General features: G+C 42.9%; 1 protein-coding gene across 1 annotated transcript in view; it reads left to right on the top strand.

Moving 5' to 3' along the window:
• Positions 1 to 3,494, top strand: part of CHRDL2 (chordin like 2) — a 379,722-nt gene extending 376,228 nt beyond the window's left edge. Inside the window, exon 11 of the mRNA XM_069203810.1 lies at positions 387 to 3,494. Coding sequence (XP_069059911.1) covers positions 387 to 472 — 86 coding nt within the window. The 3' untranslated portion in view covers positions 473 to 3,494. The remainder of the gene's footprint in view (positions 1 to 386) is intronic.
• The last annotated feature ends 9,946 nt before the right edge of the window (positions 3,495 to 13,440 follow it).

The following is a 13,440-nucleotide window of genomic DNA, read 5'->3' as shown; positions in this document are numbered from 1 at the left end:
GGGTATCTCTAGAATCCCTAGGATGTTGGGAAAAAAGGACGCAAATTTGGCGTGGGTAGCTTATGTGAACAAAAAGTTATGAGGGCCTAAGCGCGAACTGCCCCAAATAGCCAAAAAAAGGCTTGGCACAGGAGGGGGGAAAGGCCTGGCAGCGAAGAGGTTATTCTAACATCATAAACAGCTTGGGCTTATGTTTGTCCTTGACCACATACAATTCTGCACTTCTTTCTCCTGATGCGTGCATTGGCAGGAGTGGACCTTGTCTCTTTTTTTATATTCACTATAACAGAGCAAACTGCTTTACAAAACACTAAAATAAATAAACCTTTGTTTCTAATTCACGTTAAATACTCTCTACCCAGCTGTCCTCTTTCTTCTTCCTTTAGGTAACTGGAATGCCTTCAAAGCACCATCCCCATCTGTAGACCTCAAGATGACTGAAAGTCCAGAAAAGGAAACAAAGAACTTGTAACGTATGGAAAAAGGAGTACAAGTCAGAACAAAAAGATACCCATGGACTGTCCAAGAAGTTGAAAGGAACAGCAGCCCCAACAGAGGACATCTTTAGGGTAGCAAACGGACACTGGGTTTCATCAAAGAAAATGTGCATCCAAGATGGCTGCCGGGCTAAAGCAGAAGGCACCATCAGTGATGCTTAAAGTCTTCCTTACGGAAAGGAATGTAGCTTTGGTTCCCAGATATTTGACTTCATGGCACTTTTCATGAGATGATTGATGAGCTATACAGTCTGTGAGCCTTCCTTGCTTCAGCTTTTGACTTCTTTTATTTTGTATGGGCCAGCAAAGCAATCACAAAGTGTAAATTTCAGTGGCATCCTGGTAGTCACTACATGTACATGATACATTTTGTGCCACGGGAATCCCTTAACCCCCCGCAAGAGTATTGAATACTAAGTACTAAATGGAATCTGGAGAAAAACAGGCATTTTGGGCAATGTAAGTATCTGCATTTCGGAATCACATACAGACAGAAATATAAAAGAGCCCAGAGTACCAGCTTGCTACTGAGAAGTGCTGACACCCCTCTTATTGCAAGTATTGCACTCCTTCTGAGAAGTGCTAGTACTCACTGTTAGAACATAAGGAGTCCAAGTACTTTGTACCTGCATTTTTTAAAATTCACAATAATTGTATTGATGTTATAATGGAGGAAAAGCACTACAAATGGTTTTCATTAAACGGGCAAATGTTACCCTATTGGTGACCAGGAAAAATACAATTGTGTTTAAAGCAGTGGCAACACTTATTTGCACATTAGCTGTATTTAGTGGCCATCCACACGGTGAAGGCGACTGAATCCATTGTTGTATGCATTGCTAAATAACTGTGTTCCAGTTTACTTACATCAGAGTGCTTGGAAGAGTTTAGCTCAATAAGAGAGACTTCTGTTGTGCACTGGGGCAATTTATGTTAAGAAATACAGAGCACCTGGTAGCAGAGATGTTTGGAGTGTTGCGACCGCCTCATGAGCGAGTGGCCATTGGCCTAGTGGGGCTACACAGCAGGCATTAGAGATGGATTAGCCACTGGTGACGCCCGGCTATGCTAGCCAATCCCGAAGTGAGTTGATATTGCTGATGCCATTGCTCCCCTGGTTGGGGTACAACCACAGTTCATCTCTGGTATTCCTAATCATCTCTGTAGCATCTATACTGACATACTAAAGAGCAACGCAAATACCTGTTTTGATTGTTTAGAGCAAAATTAATTATGTGAGCAAAATGTTATGTAATTATGTTTCACATATTTCAGGTAACTTTTTCCCGCCTGGTTATGTGAATTTTGCAGATTTCTTGCTCCCTGAAAACTGGTTTGAGCTTTAAATATGAACCCGAAGTGTGCTGTGGCCGCAAGATATTCTGCTTGAACCAGTATCCTACCAGTATTTCGGTGATGTGTATAATTATATATGTTACTTTCTGTGTTTATTTAATCATTCAGAATACCCCTCATTATAAAAGACTTTAAACTGAGGGCCTCATTTACAACTTTTTGGTGCAGCGCTTCACCGCAAGGCTTCCTCTTGCCTGCCCTGTGTCAAAAAGAAAGCACAGGAATGCACCGTATTCATGACACACAACACATTCCTGTCCTTTCCACCTGCACCGGCGCAAAAATTGGAGCCTAGCGCCAATGCAGGTGTCTTTGCACCATGCACACTACAGTAGCTGTGGTCCTGCCCAGCTTGGCGCGTTTGTGTTATATCAATTTATGTGCCCATCAATTCAGTGCAGTATATTGTAGGTTTCTGTTACATCCATTGCTCCGGCCTGGAGTCTCCGACGTTTCAGCCATCCCTATTCATTTATCAATTCATTTATAACTTTATCACCCCCCCTCCTCGCCACCTCTGGTCCCGATTTGTCTAGTGTGGGATAGTTAGGTACTCCATCGCCATGAATCATCTGCATAGATAATCCTAGTAGTAGGCAATTATAAACCTGTGTGAGGGTGGAGAGACCTGCCTTTTGGGGTGTTGTGCCTCTCAGTGGGCTTGAGGCCCCCCAAAACATGCCTAGTGGTGGATCCCAAGCCTGCTGTGTTCTCTAGATACCAATCATCTTGAGGGGGTGAGGGGGACTGGCTATTGAGGAGTCTGAGTCTTTTATACTGTCCAACAGGCTTTGTGCTACTCTTGTCATTTCCATTGACCCCCTACCCCTTTTAGCGTGGGTCAAAGATACACCGCTCTCATACTCTGCCCACCCAAGTCTGTTCCTTTTTCCACTTTCCTGCTTGAGGTCCTATTGAAGTCTTCCAATTAATTGTTATCTGATGCTTAGCTAGGATCAGAGCCAGCTGGGGAACCAAATTTATGACTATATGGGCTTGAGTGCACATATTGGATACCCTGCCCACCTTATTACAAGTGCCACAGGAGATAAAACACTTGTAAAGAGGGGGAGAGGACAGCCATAACATTTGTGATGGAGTAGCCCGTATGCCAAACTCTGAATCAGGCCCTAGCATATGATATGATGTCATGCCTCATACATTAAAGACTTTACCCGCTTAGGCTGAGTTTCAGTCAATTGTGCACATTTTAAGCACATTTCTTTCTGGATCAGCAATCAGAGAAAATGTGTAAAAATGAGTATTTAGTATATTTGTGGTACTTCACTATCGCAGGAGGACCATCCAAAGTTTCTGAAGCCTCCATAAGACCCATTCTGTGGATATAGGGTTAAAGCCCGCACAGTGTTCAGGACATCAGACAGACCTCGAAATGTCTTTGCTCTTGTGTATTAACCCTGATGTAAGCATAAAAGCACTGATGCAAGACACTCTCTGTGCACCACCCAGGAACTGGTGCACCCATCTGTATGGGGCGTTAAGGCCCATATTTATACTTTTTGACCCAAACCTGTGCTAGAGCAGGTTTGTGTAAAAAAGTATAGCGCCAGCTTGCGCCATTACAGGATGCCAGCCGGGCGCCATATTTATGGAATGGCGCAATCTGGCGCAAAGGGTGGGCTAGCGTCAAAATAAATGACGTTAGCCGGGTGAGGGTGGAGGTATGGGAGATGGGTGCTTAGCTCCAAAAAATGACACTAGGCTGGTTAGAGTAAAAAAAGATGACTCTAACCAGATTAGCGTCATTTTATGGCGCTAAACCTACAATGCCACATGACTCCTGCCTTAGAAAAGGCAGGAGTCATGCCCACCACCCCAATGGCCAGCACAGGGGACAAGGGTCCCCTGGCATGGCCATTGCACCATGTGTCATGGAGGGGGGCTCATTTCAGGGTCCCCAATGGCACTTTAAAAATTAAACAAAAAACTTCCCTGTACTTACCTCCACTTATCTGGGATGGGGTCCCACATCCTCCGCAGTCTCTCTGGTGGGGGTGTGGGTGTCCCTGGGACCTGGGGAGGGCACCTGTGGGCTCTTTCCATGGTTGGTGTCCCACCATGGAATTGGGCCCACAGGTCCCCTAACGCCTGCCCTGACCCAGGCGTTAAATATTGTCGCTAAGCAAGCTTAGCGCCATTATTTAGGCCCACCTACCTCCTGTGTGCCATTTTTGCATGGGAGGATAAATAGGGTGCTAGGGCCTTTGAGTCATTTTGTGCCCTGTAACGCCTAGCTTGCATCTCATTGACGCAAGGTAGTTTTCCGCAGGCAAAAAATTACTGTAACTCCAATATTTTGGCGCTAGACATGTCGCTCCAAAATATAAATATGGAGTTAAGCTTGTGCTGGATTTGCATTAAAAAAATGACGCAAATCCAGTGCAAACAGAGTATAAATATGCCCCTAAGAGTCTCAAGTACCTCCAAGGCACTCGTTGCAGGGGATCTCAGACCCCAACCTTCAAAGGCAAATCGGTAATGCCCCAAGAGGCATTTGCATTGAGTACTCTGTCACAGGAGATAATCTGTGAAGCCTGGCCTCCTCCATGCTTCTCAAGAGTTTGGGGGCCATCTTCACAGAACAATAGAGCGACTGCTGAACTGTTGCTTTGTGCTTCCATACTGTGCTTGTATATCATAACTTGGTAAGTTAGGAGACGCATAGCAGAAAGTTTTGTGGTTTTAGTTAATTGAGAGCACAGCCCTATCTAAGTTGTGTGCAGCTAATGCATGGGGACACCGGCACAAACTGAGGCCATACTCCTAGTTGGTTGTCAGGCCCCCGATGTGATCTGTAGGTCACATATCTGAATGCAAGCAAGACCAACGCAGGGTTTTAGCACACAAAAAAGAAGAAGAATAGAGCTAAGTATATCTGTAGGCATCAATTTGGTGAAGATGTGCCACTTGGAGTTGCAAGGCCTCACCCACAGTTCATGACATTCCTCATCATCAGGGATTCCCACCCCTAAACTCACACAAGTACGAATGGGCTACAACTAACATTGTGGGAGCAAGGTTTTTTTTGTTCAGGGACAGAAACTTAGGGCCAGATTTACAAGAAACTAGTATATCAGTACTGATGCACCAGTTTGCTTGAGTCGCTCGAGCCCCACCTAATGGCACCATGTGTGTGCCGTATTTATAATATGGCGGACCATGGCGGGCATTAGGCCAATAGCGTCACAATTTTTGACGCTATTGTGGTGCTTTGCTCCACTAGCGTCAAAACTTTGATTCTAGTGGAGCAAAGTGTAAGGAGGCCCATAGGTTACTATGGTTGCGTCATTTTAATGTCTGCTCTGAGCAGGTGTTAAAAATTACGCCAAAAATGGCGCAGTTAAATCTTGCAGATTTCACTGCACCATTTTTGCGGGCCTCATAACGCCCTCCTTGCATACATTATGCCTGATGCAGGCATAATGTGGCGCAAGGGGTCGCAAAGTGGAGCAATGCATGCATTGCACCATTCTTTAAATATGGTGCAGTGAAAATTGCCTCCTTGCATTACATTAGCGTACAAAAAAATTACGCTAGTGTGGCTCAAGGAGGCGCTGGGGCCTTGCAAATCTGGCCATAGTGATTCACCCTCCTGTGGTCCATAAATAGAGAGCAAATAAATGGGACCTAAGTGACACCTGTTATTTTAAGCACGTCGCAAAATATTTGCATTCAGAGCTAGTAATAAACATGCTATTGCAAGAACATTAGAATGTTGGGTTCTCTATTGAAGACAATAGCCATATGAACCTTCAGATTGCCTTTCTGCTTCTCACTTTTTAATTTAGAACGTTCTTCCCCTAGTGCCTGCAATGTTCTACTAACATTATAGAACATCAGCCTTGAGATATATGGATTTTAAAGGCCCTCTCTCTCTCATGCCTGCTGCTTGGGCATACAACACAGGTTCAGCGCCTTTAACAACCTATATAGCCCTTAGCAGTGAGCTGTATTGCTACATCATTGTCTATCTGTTGGCTTTCATTTGAAATAAGTTGAATTAAGTTGAGTATTGCAATTCCACAGTTCATGTCATAAGCTTTGCTAACTTTGTGCAGGGATTTCCAATGTTTCAAACTTGTCTGACATGAATAGTCACAGCCTTTGCCAGGTAAACCCCGGACAGGGTTACTACTCTCAGATGTGTTCAGAATAAGTAATGTTACATTCAGCTGCAGGAGATTAATTGTAACACCACAGTCAGAAATAAGTTGCAAATGAATTCTGTTGCCATGCCTCCTTTTCTTACAAAACGCTGGACAACCAGGTTTGCATTGCTTGGAATATTCAAGAGTACGCATCTAAAATCCTGGTAAGACTATAACACAGACTACTAGCCTAGGAGAAAAGCAGTGTGGTTAAATACTTTATAGGTACACAGTATCTGCAATGTGGTGTTTTAGCACAATATTGAAGTTTTAATATTGATCTGCACTTATATCAACTCAACAATGTTGAATGCCAACATATCTTCAAGGTAAGTAGATGTGAAAATAAGAATGTGTACTTGCCCATATACGGTTACCTTGATGGCATGTTGGTAGATGATATTCTAGAGTTAATAGATATTTAGGTCATTATTATTGACACTAATATTGTGACATAAATCCTGCCATGGATACCCTTCACTAGCAGAGGCAGTAGCATTAGTGCTAGGCTACTGATAGCAGCAGTGGGGCCTGCAGAGACACATGCTATTATACCCTAAAATGGTCACCTGAATTTCCTATGAAACAACTTTTTACTTAAATTTCCATTTTTTATGTACCAATTAATACAAGCTGTTAGCTTGCTTCTATGCTCTCTCAATTTATGGGAAGGTGAGGGCACTGAATCACTGAGAAATGGCGCTTGAGTCACAAACCCATAATTCCATATAAAAACAATGTGAAACTCAACATACAAAACTGACTGGCAATTCACAATGCCACTTTGGCGTTGGGGGTGTCCCTTTTGAATGAAGGAATCCTATAAAGCATGCAGTATGTTCTTTATTTGTAGGTGCCATTGTGTTGAAAAGTGATATGTGTTCCCTTCAAAGTTTCAGAGTAGTGATTCAAACACATTTAGTGCAGCTATTCTTACTAAGTATTGTTAGAAAAGACATGCCCCAGCCAGAAAATTAGGATAAATCGGGCCATTTGCTTTGCCCAGAATCACGCAAACATGGCCAAGTGAGAAATGGAGGAACTGAACACAGATACCCAACTTTCACAATTGGAACCTTATCCAGTAAAACACGTTCTTTCACATGTGCATTTTCAACCCTCTTTATAATGCACCCTACTGTTATCCTACTCTGAAATATTTGTGTCACCATCCCGTCTCACACCTGGATGTGGGTATTCCCTTGTGGATATATATGCAAATGTACCTTCCTCGCTGACAATTGCAGGCAAAAAATGCTACTTTGGGGTCATTTTATACTAAGGAGAGGTGAAGATTACATTGATATCCAGTTTGATAACAACTGTGCCCAACAAGATCTCTAGAAAGTTGTACTACTATTTCATAGAACGTTCACTATTCAGTGACAGCCTTCTGACTCACCTTAAGAAAGCCTGGCTCGAATCAACATGTCTGAAGTTCCACAACCTGAACCCCTCCTTAAGGCACAGACAAAATAAATATATTTTTGTTTTACTTATGTATTTTTATTTTTTGTGATTTTATATAGCGCGGACCTGGTCCAGTGACATCAAAGAACTTTACTTGAGTTCAATTGCCAACAGTCATGGTGAGAATGTATTCGAGATACAGCACAAGAAAAGAGAAAAACAGGCATTCAAGAGTGTGTGGAATATCACAGATTTACCCTGTGTCTATTAAGGGGAAGAGTCTTAAGTTCCTTGTTAAAGGTAGCACGGAGGGCTGTGGGAGGGTGTTCCAAAGTCTTGTGGCAGCTCCAGAGAGTAATTGGTTCATGTATCATTATTCTTTGAAGGTGGGAGAAGGGAAGGGATTGTGTGTTTCTCGAACCCAGGTTTTGCTTCCTAGATTTTCAATTTTCCAGTTAGGCGGTTGGGTGAAGAGAAATGCAGGGCCTTGTGTGTGATTTAGGCAATTTTAAATTGAACTATTGTCGGAATAACAGGATCAATGTGATGTCATCAAATTTCTTGTATTCTGCAGTATAGCAGGGCGCTGCAGGTAGAACTGCTCTGAGTGGAGCTAAGTGTGCTTGGGGATGCCTGAGAGGCGTGAGTTCCGTAGTGTAGTGTAGAGAAAACCAGCACCTGGACTGATTTTAAGTCCTGTTCCGGAATGAGCTGCCTGATCACCAAGAGCAGCCTTAGTTGGAAGCCACTTTTTACTCTAAAGGTTGAACCAACTGTTGAGGGTGAAGCAAAGCCATTTGGCACTCTGCTCAGTGTTGGGTGGATAGTCCTGGGCATAAAGGGATTTGATTAATTCTTGTATAGGTAGGTTGGATTTCTTCTGTGATATAAGACAGAATTCTAATTGTATAGGGTTCATTTTAAGGTGATGAGTTGACATCCATGTTTAAATTCTTGCCAAGGTGTTGGAAAGTAGAATAATGTTGTCCAGGGAAGAGACCTTCAGGTAGATCTGGTATTGTCAGAATACTGGAGTAAGACGATCCCAGAGTTCCTGAGGTACTCACAAAGGGGATAAAATAGACTTTAAATAGGTTTTGTGAAAGGGTCGGGCCTTGATGAACCCCTTGCTGCAGGCTGACTTGATAAGAGGCAGAGCTCTCAGTTTTCCCTGCATGTGAACGGTTCGTCTGATAGGAGATGAATCAGTCAAGAACTGCCCCTTGGAAGCCCATTCAGTTCCTCTGGATGCTGATCAAAGTGTGGTGTTGACTGAATCAAAGGCAGCCCAGAGTTTGAGGAGAACAAGAAGACATGACTTTCCAGTGTCAATGATGTGGTTTGTGGCATCAGCAATCTTCAGAATGACAGCCTCAGAGCTGTAACCATAACTGAATCCAAATTGGAGAGTGTCTAGGAGGTTATTTGCATGACTGTGCGATAATAAATGAGAGGCTGCTCAGCTTTCTATCCCCTTACCTAAGAAGGGAAGGGTGAAAACTAACAAAGGTTTGTTAGGTCACCGATGCCAGTGATATATTTTTTTTAAAAGGATAGATTTGGCTAACTTTGAGATTGTCTGAGAAAGTGCCTTGTTTGAGGGAAAGTTAACCAGGGTGGGCCAAAATTGTAGGAGCTGTTTGGAGAGATCATTACAGGTGGAACCAGGAATAGCATCAGAAGTAGGGTTTGATGTTTTCAACTTAGTTCTGGTCTCCAGTAGTTCTTATTTTTAAACTGAGATGAAAAGGGACAGGGCTGCTGTGCTTTACATGTTAAATTAGCCTCTGCCATATTGGGAGGCCAGCCGGGAAATGTCTATGACCTCCACTTTTTGAAAAATGAAAACTGCTGTGCAATAGTGAACCAAATGTAACAAATACCAAAACGTACAATATACAGCCTTTATTATATAGTACCAAATCCATCTGCAGAACAACACACAATAACAAATCATAAATAACATTTTTTAAATCTACGGGGCATATTTAAGAAAAATATCCAATGCAGGGCCACTTTTCTAGCACCCCCCCTACTGCCACCATATGAGTGCTGTATTTAATCTATGGCGTACCATGGCACAAGGTAGGTGCTGTAGTGTCAAAATCTTTGACTCTATTGATGTACTTTGCAGTACTGCAGCCAAAAATGTTGGCACGAGTCCTGCAAAGTACAATGAGGCCCATTTTAATAAAGGGTGTGCCTCCTTTTAACGCCTGCTCAGAGCAGTCGTTAAAAAATACCCCTTTTAGAAAAATCTTATAGATTTCATTGCACCATTTTTTTGCCCTCCCCCACCTGGGGAACACTCTCTTTGCATACATTATGTCTGGCGCAGGGATAATGTGGTGCAAGGGTTACAAAGTGGCTCAATGCATACATTGCACCACTTTGTAAATATGGCGTGGTGATTTTTGAAGCCTAACGCCACAATAGCATCAAAAAAATTACCCTAAATGTGGCGCTAGTGCCTCTTAAATCTGGGCCTACATAAACAGCTGTGGAGTTGTACATGAATTTTTGAGTCTGTAAATTTCTTCTTCCAAACAAAGCCGATATCTTGCACTAATGATCTCTCCTCTGCCTCTGCCTGATCCTGAAAGACTGGCAAACTGGGGTTTACTAACAGCAATTTTGCAGAGCATATGGAGGCCTACAGTTCTCTCTTCTGATCTTATCAAGGGACAAAATCTGAAATCAGCAAACTACTAGAAAACGTTCTATCTTTCTTCAAGCTCAGCAGATCATCATGTGTCTTGCGTGTAAAGGTTTCTGACAAATCCTAATGGAAAGTCTCATCTTTCAAACACTATTCGACTTATTTGAGCCATAAAAGTCACAGAAAAAAACCCACACATGAATAAAAGCAAAATAAAATACAACAGCAAACAATGATCAATATCTGGAGCGTATCTTCAAAGCGCTCATTATAAAATTTAAAATTGCATAAACAACCATTTGATCGCCCAGCTGGTACAAATATGCAAAAGCAGCAACATGTGATTTAAAACTCACTGCCCACAAGACAGGGCAAAGAAACTGTCATTTTGAGCAGTGTAAAAAGTGCAAATCAGCGTAAAGTGCATTGTGCTCTTTTCTGATGGGAATTCACAATGTCAAACAGGGAGAGAACAAAACCATGTGCCTTTATGCTGGAAAGCCACCAAAAATGTATTGTTTGGAGGTGAAATCTGGTCAATAAAAACCTATGTCTCTCATTGTCAAAAATCTGCAAAAAACATATACCTGACATGCTAAAAAGCCGCCGGGGATGATCACTATCATTCTGCAAAGTATCAACCTGGGGCTTACTACTATGGGGGTCATTACGACCCTGGCGGCCGGCGGTATGTTGGCGGTAACACCGCCAACAGGCTGGCGGTGTTCCGCCAGCAATTATGACCGTGGCGGAAAAGCCACGGTCATACCGCCGGCCCCTCCACTTTCCCGCCAGGTTTCCGCCTGGCGGGCATAATTCCCAGGGCATCGGTGCAAGCACCGCTGCGCTGGGGATTATGAGTCCCCGACCGCCAGCCTGTCCGTGGCGGTAAACACCGCCATTGAAAGGCTGGCGGTAAGGGGACTGGGGGTGCCCGTGGGGGCCCCTGCACTGCCCATGCACTTGGCATGGGCAGTGCAGGGGCCCCCAGGCATAGCCCCATCGCGCATTTCACTGCCCGAATTTCGGGCAGTGAAATGCGCGACAGGTGCTACTGCACCCGCTGCACATCAGCATTGCCGCCGGCTCTATTACAAGCTGGCTGCAATGTTGATGTGACATTTCCGCTGGGCCAGCGGACGGTAACACTGTTACCGTCCGCTGGCCCAGCGGAAATGTCAAAATAGGGAGACAGGAATACCGCCGGCAATGGCGGTATTCTGTCTCCCGCGGCCTCTGCGGTCTTTTTGAAAGACCACCGAGGTCGTAATGACCCCCTATGTTGCATAAAAATATCCTTAATTTGCTCCTAAATAGAATATGCTAAAAAGCAGATCTACGATGCTCTCAAAACGTGTTTTATGAATCTCAGCGAGGGGATGTCTAAGCACCGATTGAGAACCATATAATGGGAAGTCAGTCTGAAAGCTTCCATTTTTTTCTTGTTCTGTTGTACCAGTAAGTACAACACAATTATCTTAGAGAGTACTTTGACCTTGGACTATAGTTCTGAATTTGCAATATGTTGTTTATGAACTATAGAATGTGTAGTTCCCATATGCAATCTGTTGAAAACAAGGGTCCGGATGTACTGAGGGGTTTTGCAGTCACAAACCCTGTGATTTGCTAAATCTCAGGGTTTGCGGCTGTTAAAATCCTTTTACATAAATACCACATTTTGCGAGTTGGAAAAGTTTTTATAAATCATAAAATGCTGTTTATGACCCATACTGAATCATGATTTAGAAGGAGCATGTAAGGGGTGTTCCTTCCCAATTGCGAGGTGGTATGGAATGTATCAATAGTTTTGTTACCACATCAGTTGCAATCTATTGATCAACCCCATGTTGGGGTGGCAATTCATTTGCAATTAATTTGCAAACGGTTGGCAAGGACCACTGCCTACCCTCACTGAAGTTTTCCAAAATAGAAAACGTTTTGTTTTTAAAGCAGCCATCATTCCTTTAAGGATTACGGGCTGATTAAAAAATATAGAATGTAGTCACAGGGATGGTGGTGTGATGTCCCTTGCAAGCCACCATCCTTGTCAGTGTTGCCAATTGCAAATTGTGACCTCCTTAATGACCTTTAATTAGACGGGTCATTCTGCGAGCCCTGGAGATTCCTCATTTTGAGAACTGACCACAAATACTGGTTGCAGAAGTCAGTGCCCAGTCTGTGACAGCTTTTTGTGACAAGGCAGCTGCTACATCTTGCTCAGAATTATTTGACTATTTCAATGATGGATAATAAATCTAGATTTGTATCTCTGAAACAAGCCCAGAATAGGAGTAGATGTTTTCATGCCAAAACCAGACAATGTGATCTTTGTTTACAAATACAACATCTATATTAAGATTTTTTTCCTACAAATTGCATACTGGGTACTAAGTCAAATTATCCAAGATCCAATTAATTACAGAATCCGCTGTGTGAGCATCATAGCTATTGCATACTGTTTCACAGAGTTAGACGAGAGGGTATCTCTGTGCTTGCTAAACATTTTTACACCTACGGGGTGCGGAGAGTTTAAAATATATCATGGTAACAATGTACAGTGTATTCATCCTTTCCTTTTTTACATGCTGTTTATTTATTTTGCATGTATCTATTTTAATTCAACCTATTAAAGTATTTTAAAAATATTTTTTCGTTCCTGAATCATGTTTGTTTCTGAGACCTCGTTTCCATTTTCCTTGAATGATGTCCTCCACAACCCATTTGTCTATTAACTCGAAGATTTCAAGAGATTGCACAAACACATGACCTTCATTACCAGTGGGCTGAATTTAGGTGTGGGGATACAGGGGGTTATTACAACTTTGGAGGAGGTGTTAATCCGTCCCAAAAGTGACGGTAAAGTGACGGATATACCACCAGCCGTATTACGAGTTCCATAGGATATAATGGACTCGTAATACGGCTGGTGGTATATCCGTCACTTTACCGTCACTTTTGGGACGGATTAACACCTCCTCCAAAGTTGTAATAACCCCCACAGTGATTTAGGGTATGTGATTCTGTGGCAAGTACAACGTCGACGTATGGATAATCCAGTTGTTGTCTCATGAATGGGGGAATAACACGCAGACCCAAATTTACCAGGTTCAAATCCATGTGTAGGCTCAACATTCTATGGACAAATCTTCTCCCATTTACCACCAGGTGTGAGCACAAAAAGAATGTCACAATTTTGAAGCAAATCAACCTTACCTTTTCTGTTAAATTAGGTTAGAAAATGGGCAAAACACTGCATGTTCAATACATGCAGCTTTCTGACGTGCTTGCAGTGACTGAAATGTAACTTTAATGTGCTGATGTATGTATACACCTGTTTATAAACATGTTA

This window comes from Pleurodeles waltl, chromosome 8, assembly GCF_031143425.1.
Source record: "Pleurodeles waltl isolate 20211129_DDA chromosome 8, aPleWal1.hap1.20221129, whole genome shotgun sequence".
NCBI classification, from domain to species: Eukaryota; Metazoa; Chordata; class Amphibia; order Caudata; family Salamandridae; genus Pleurodeles; species Pleurodeles waltl.
Note: the sequence above shows the minus strand (reverse complement) of the source record. Positions and strands in the feature narration are given on the sequence as shown.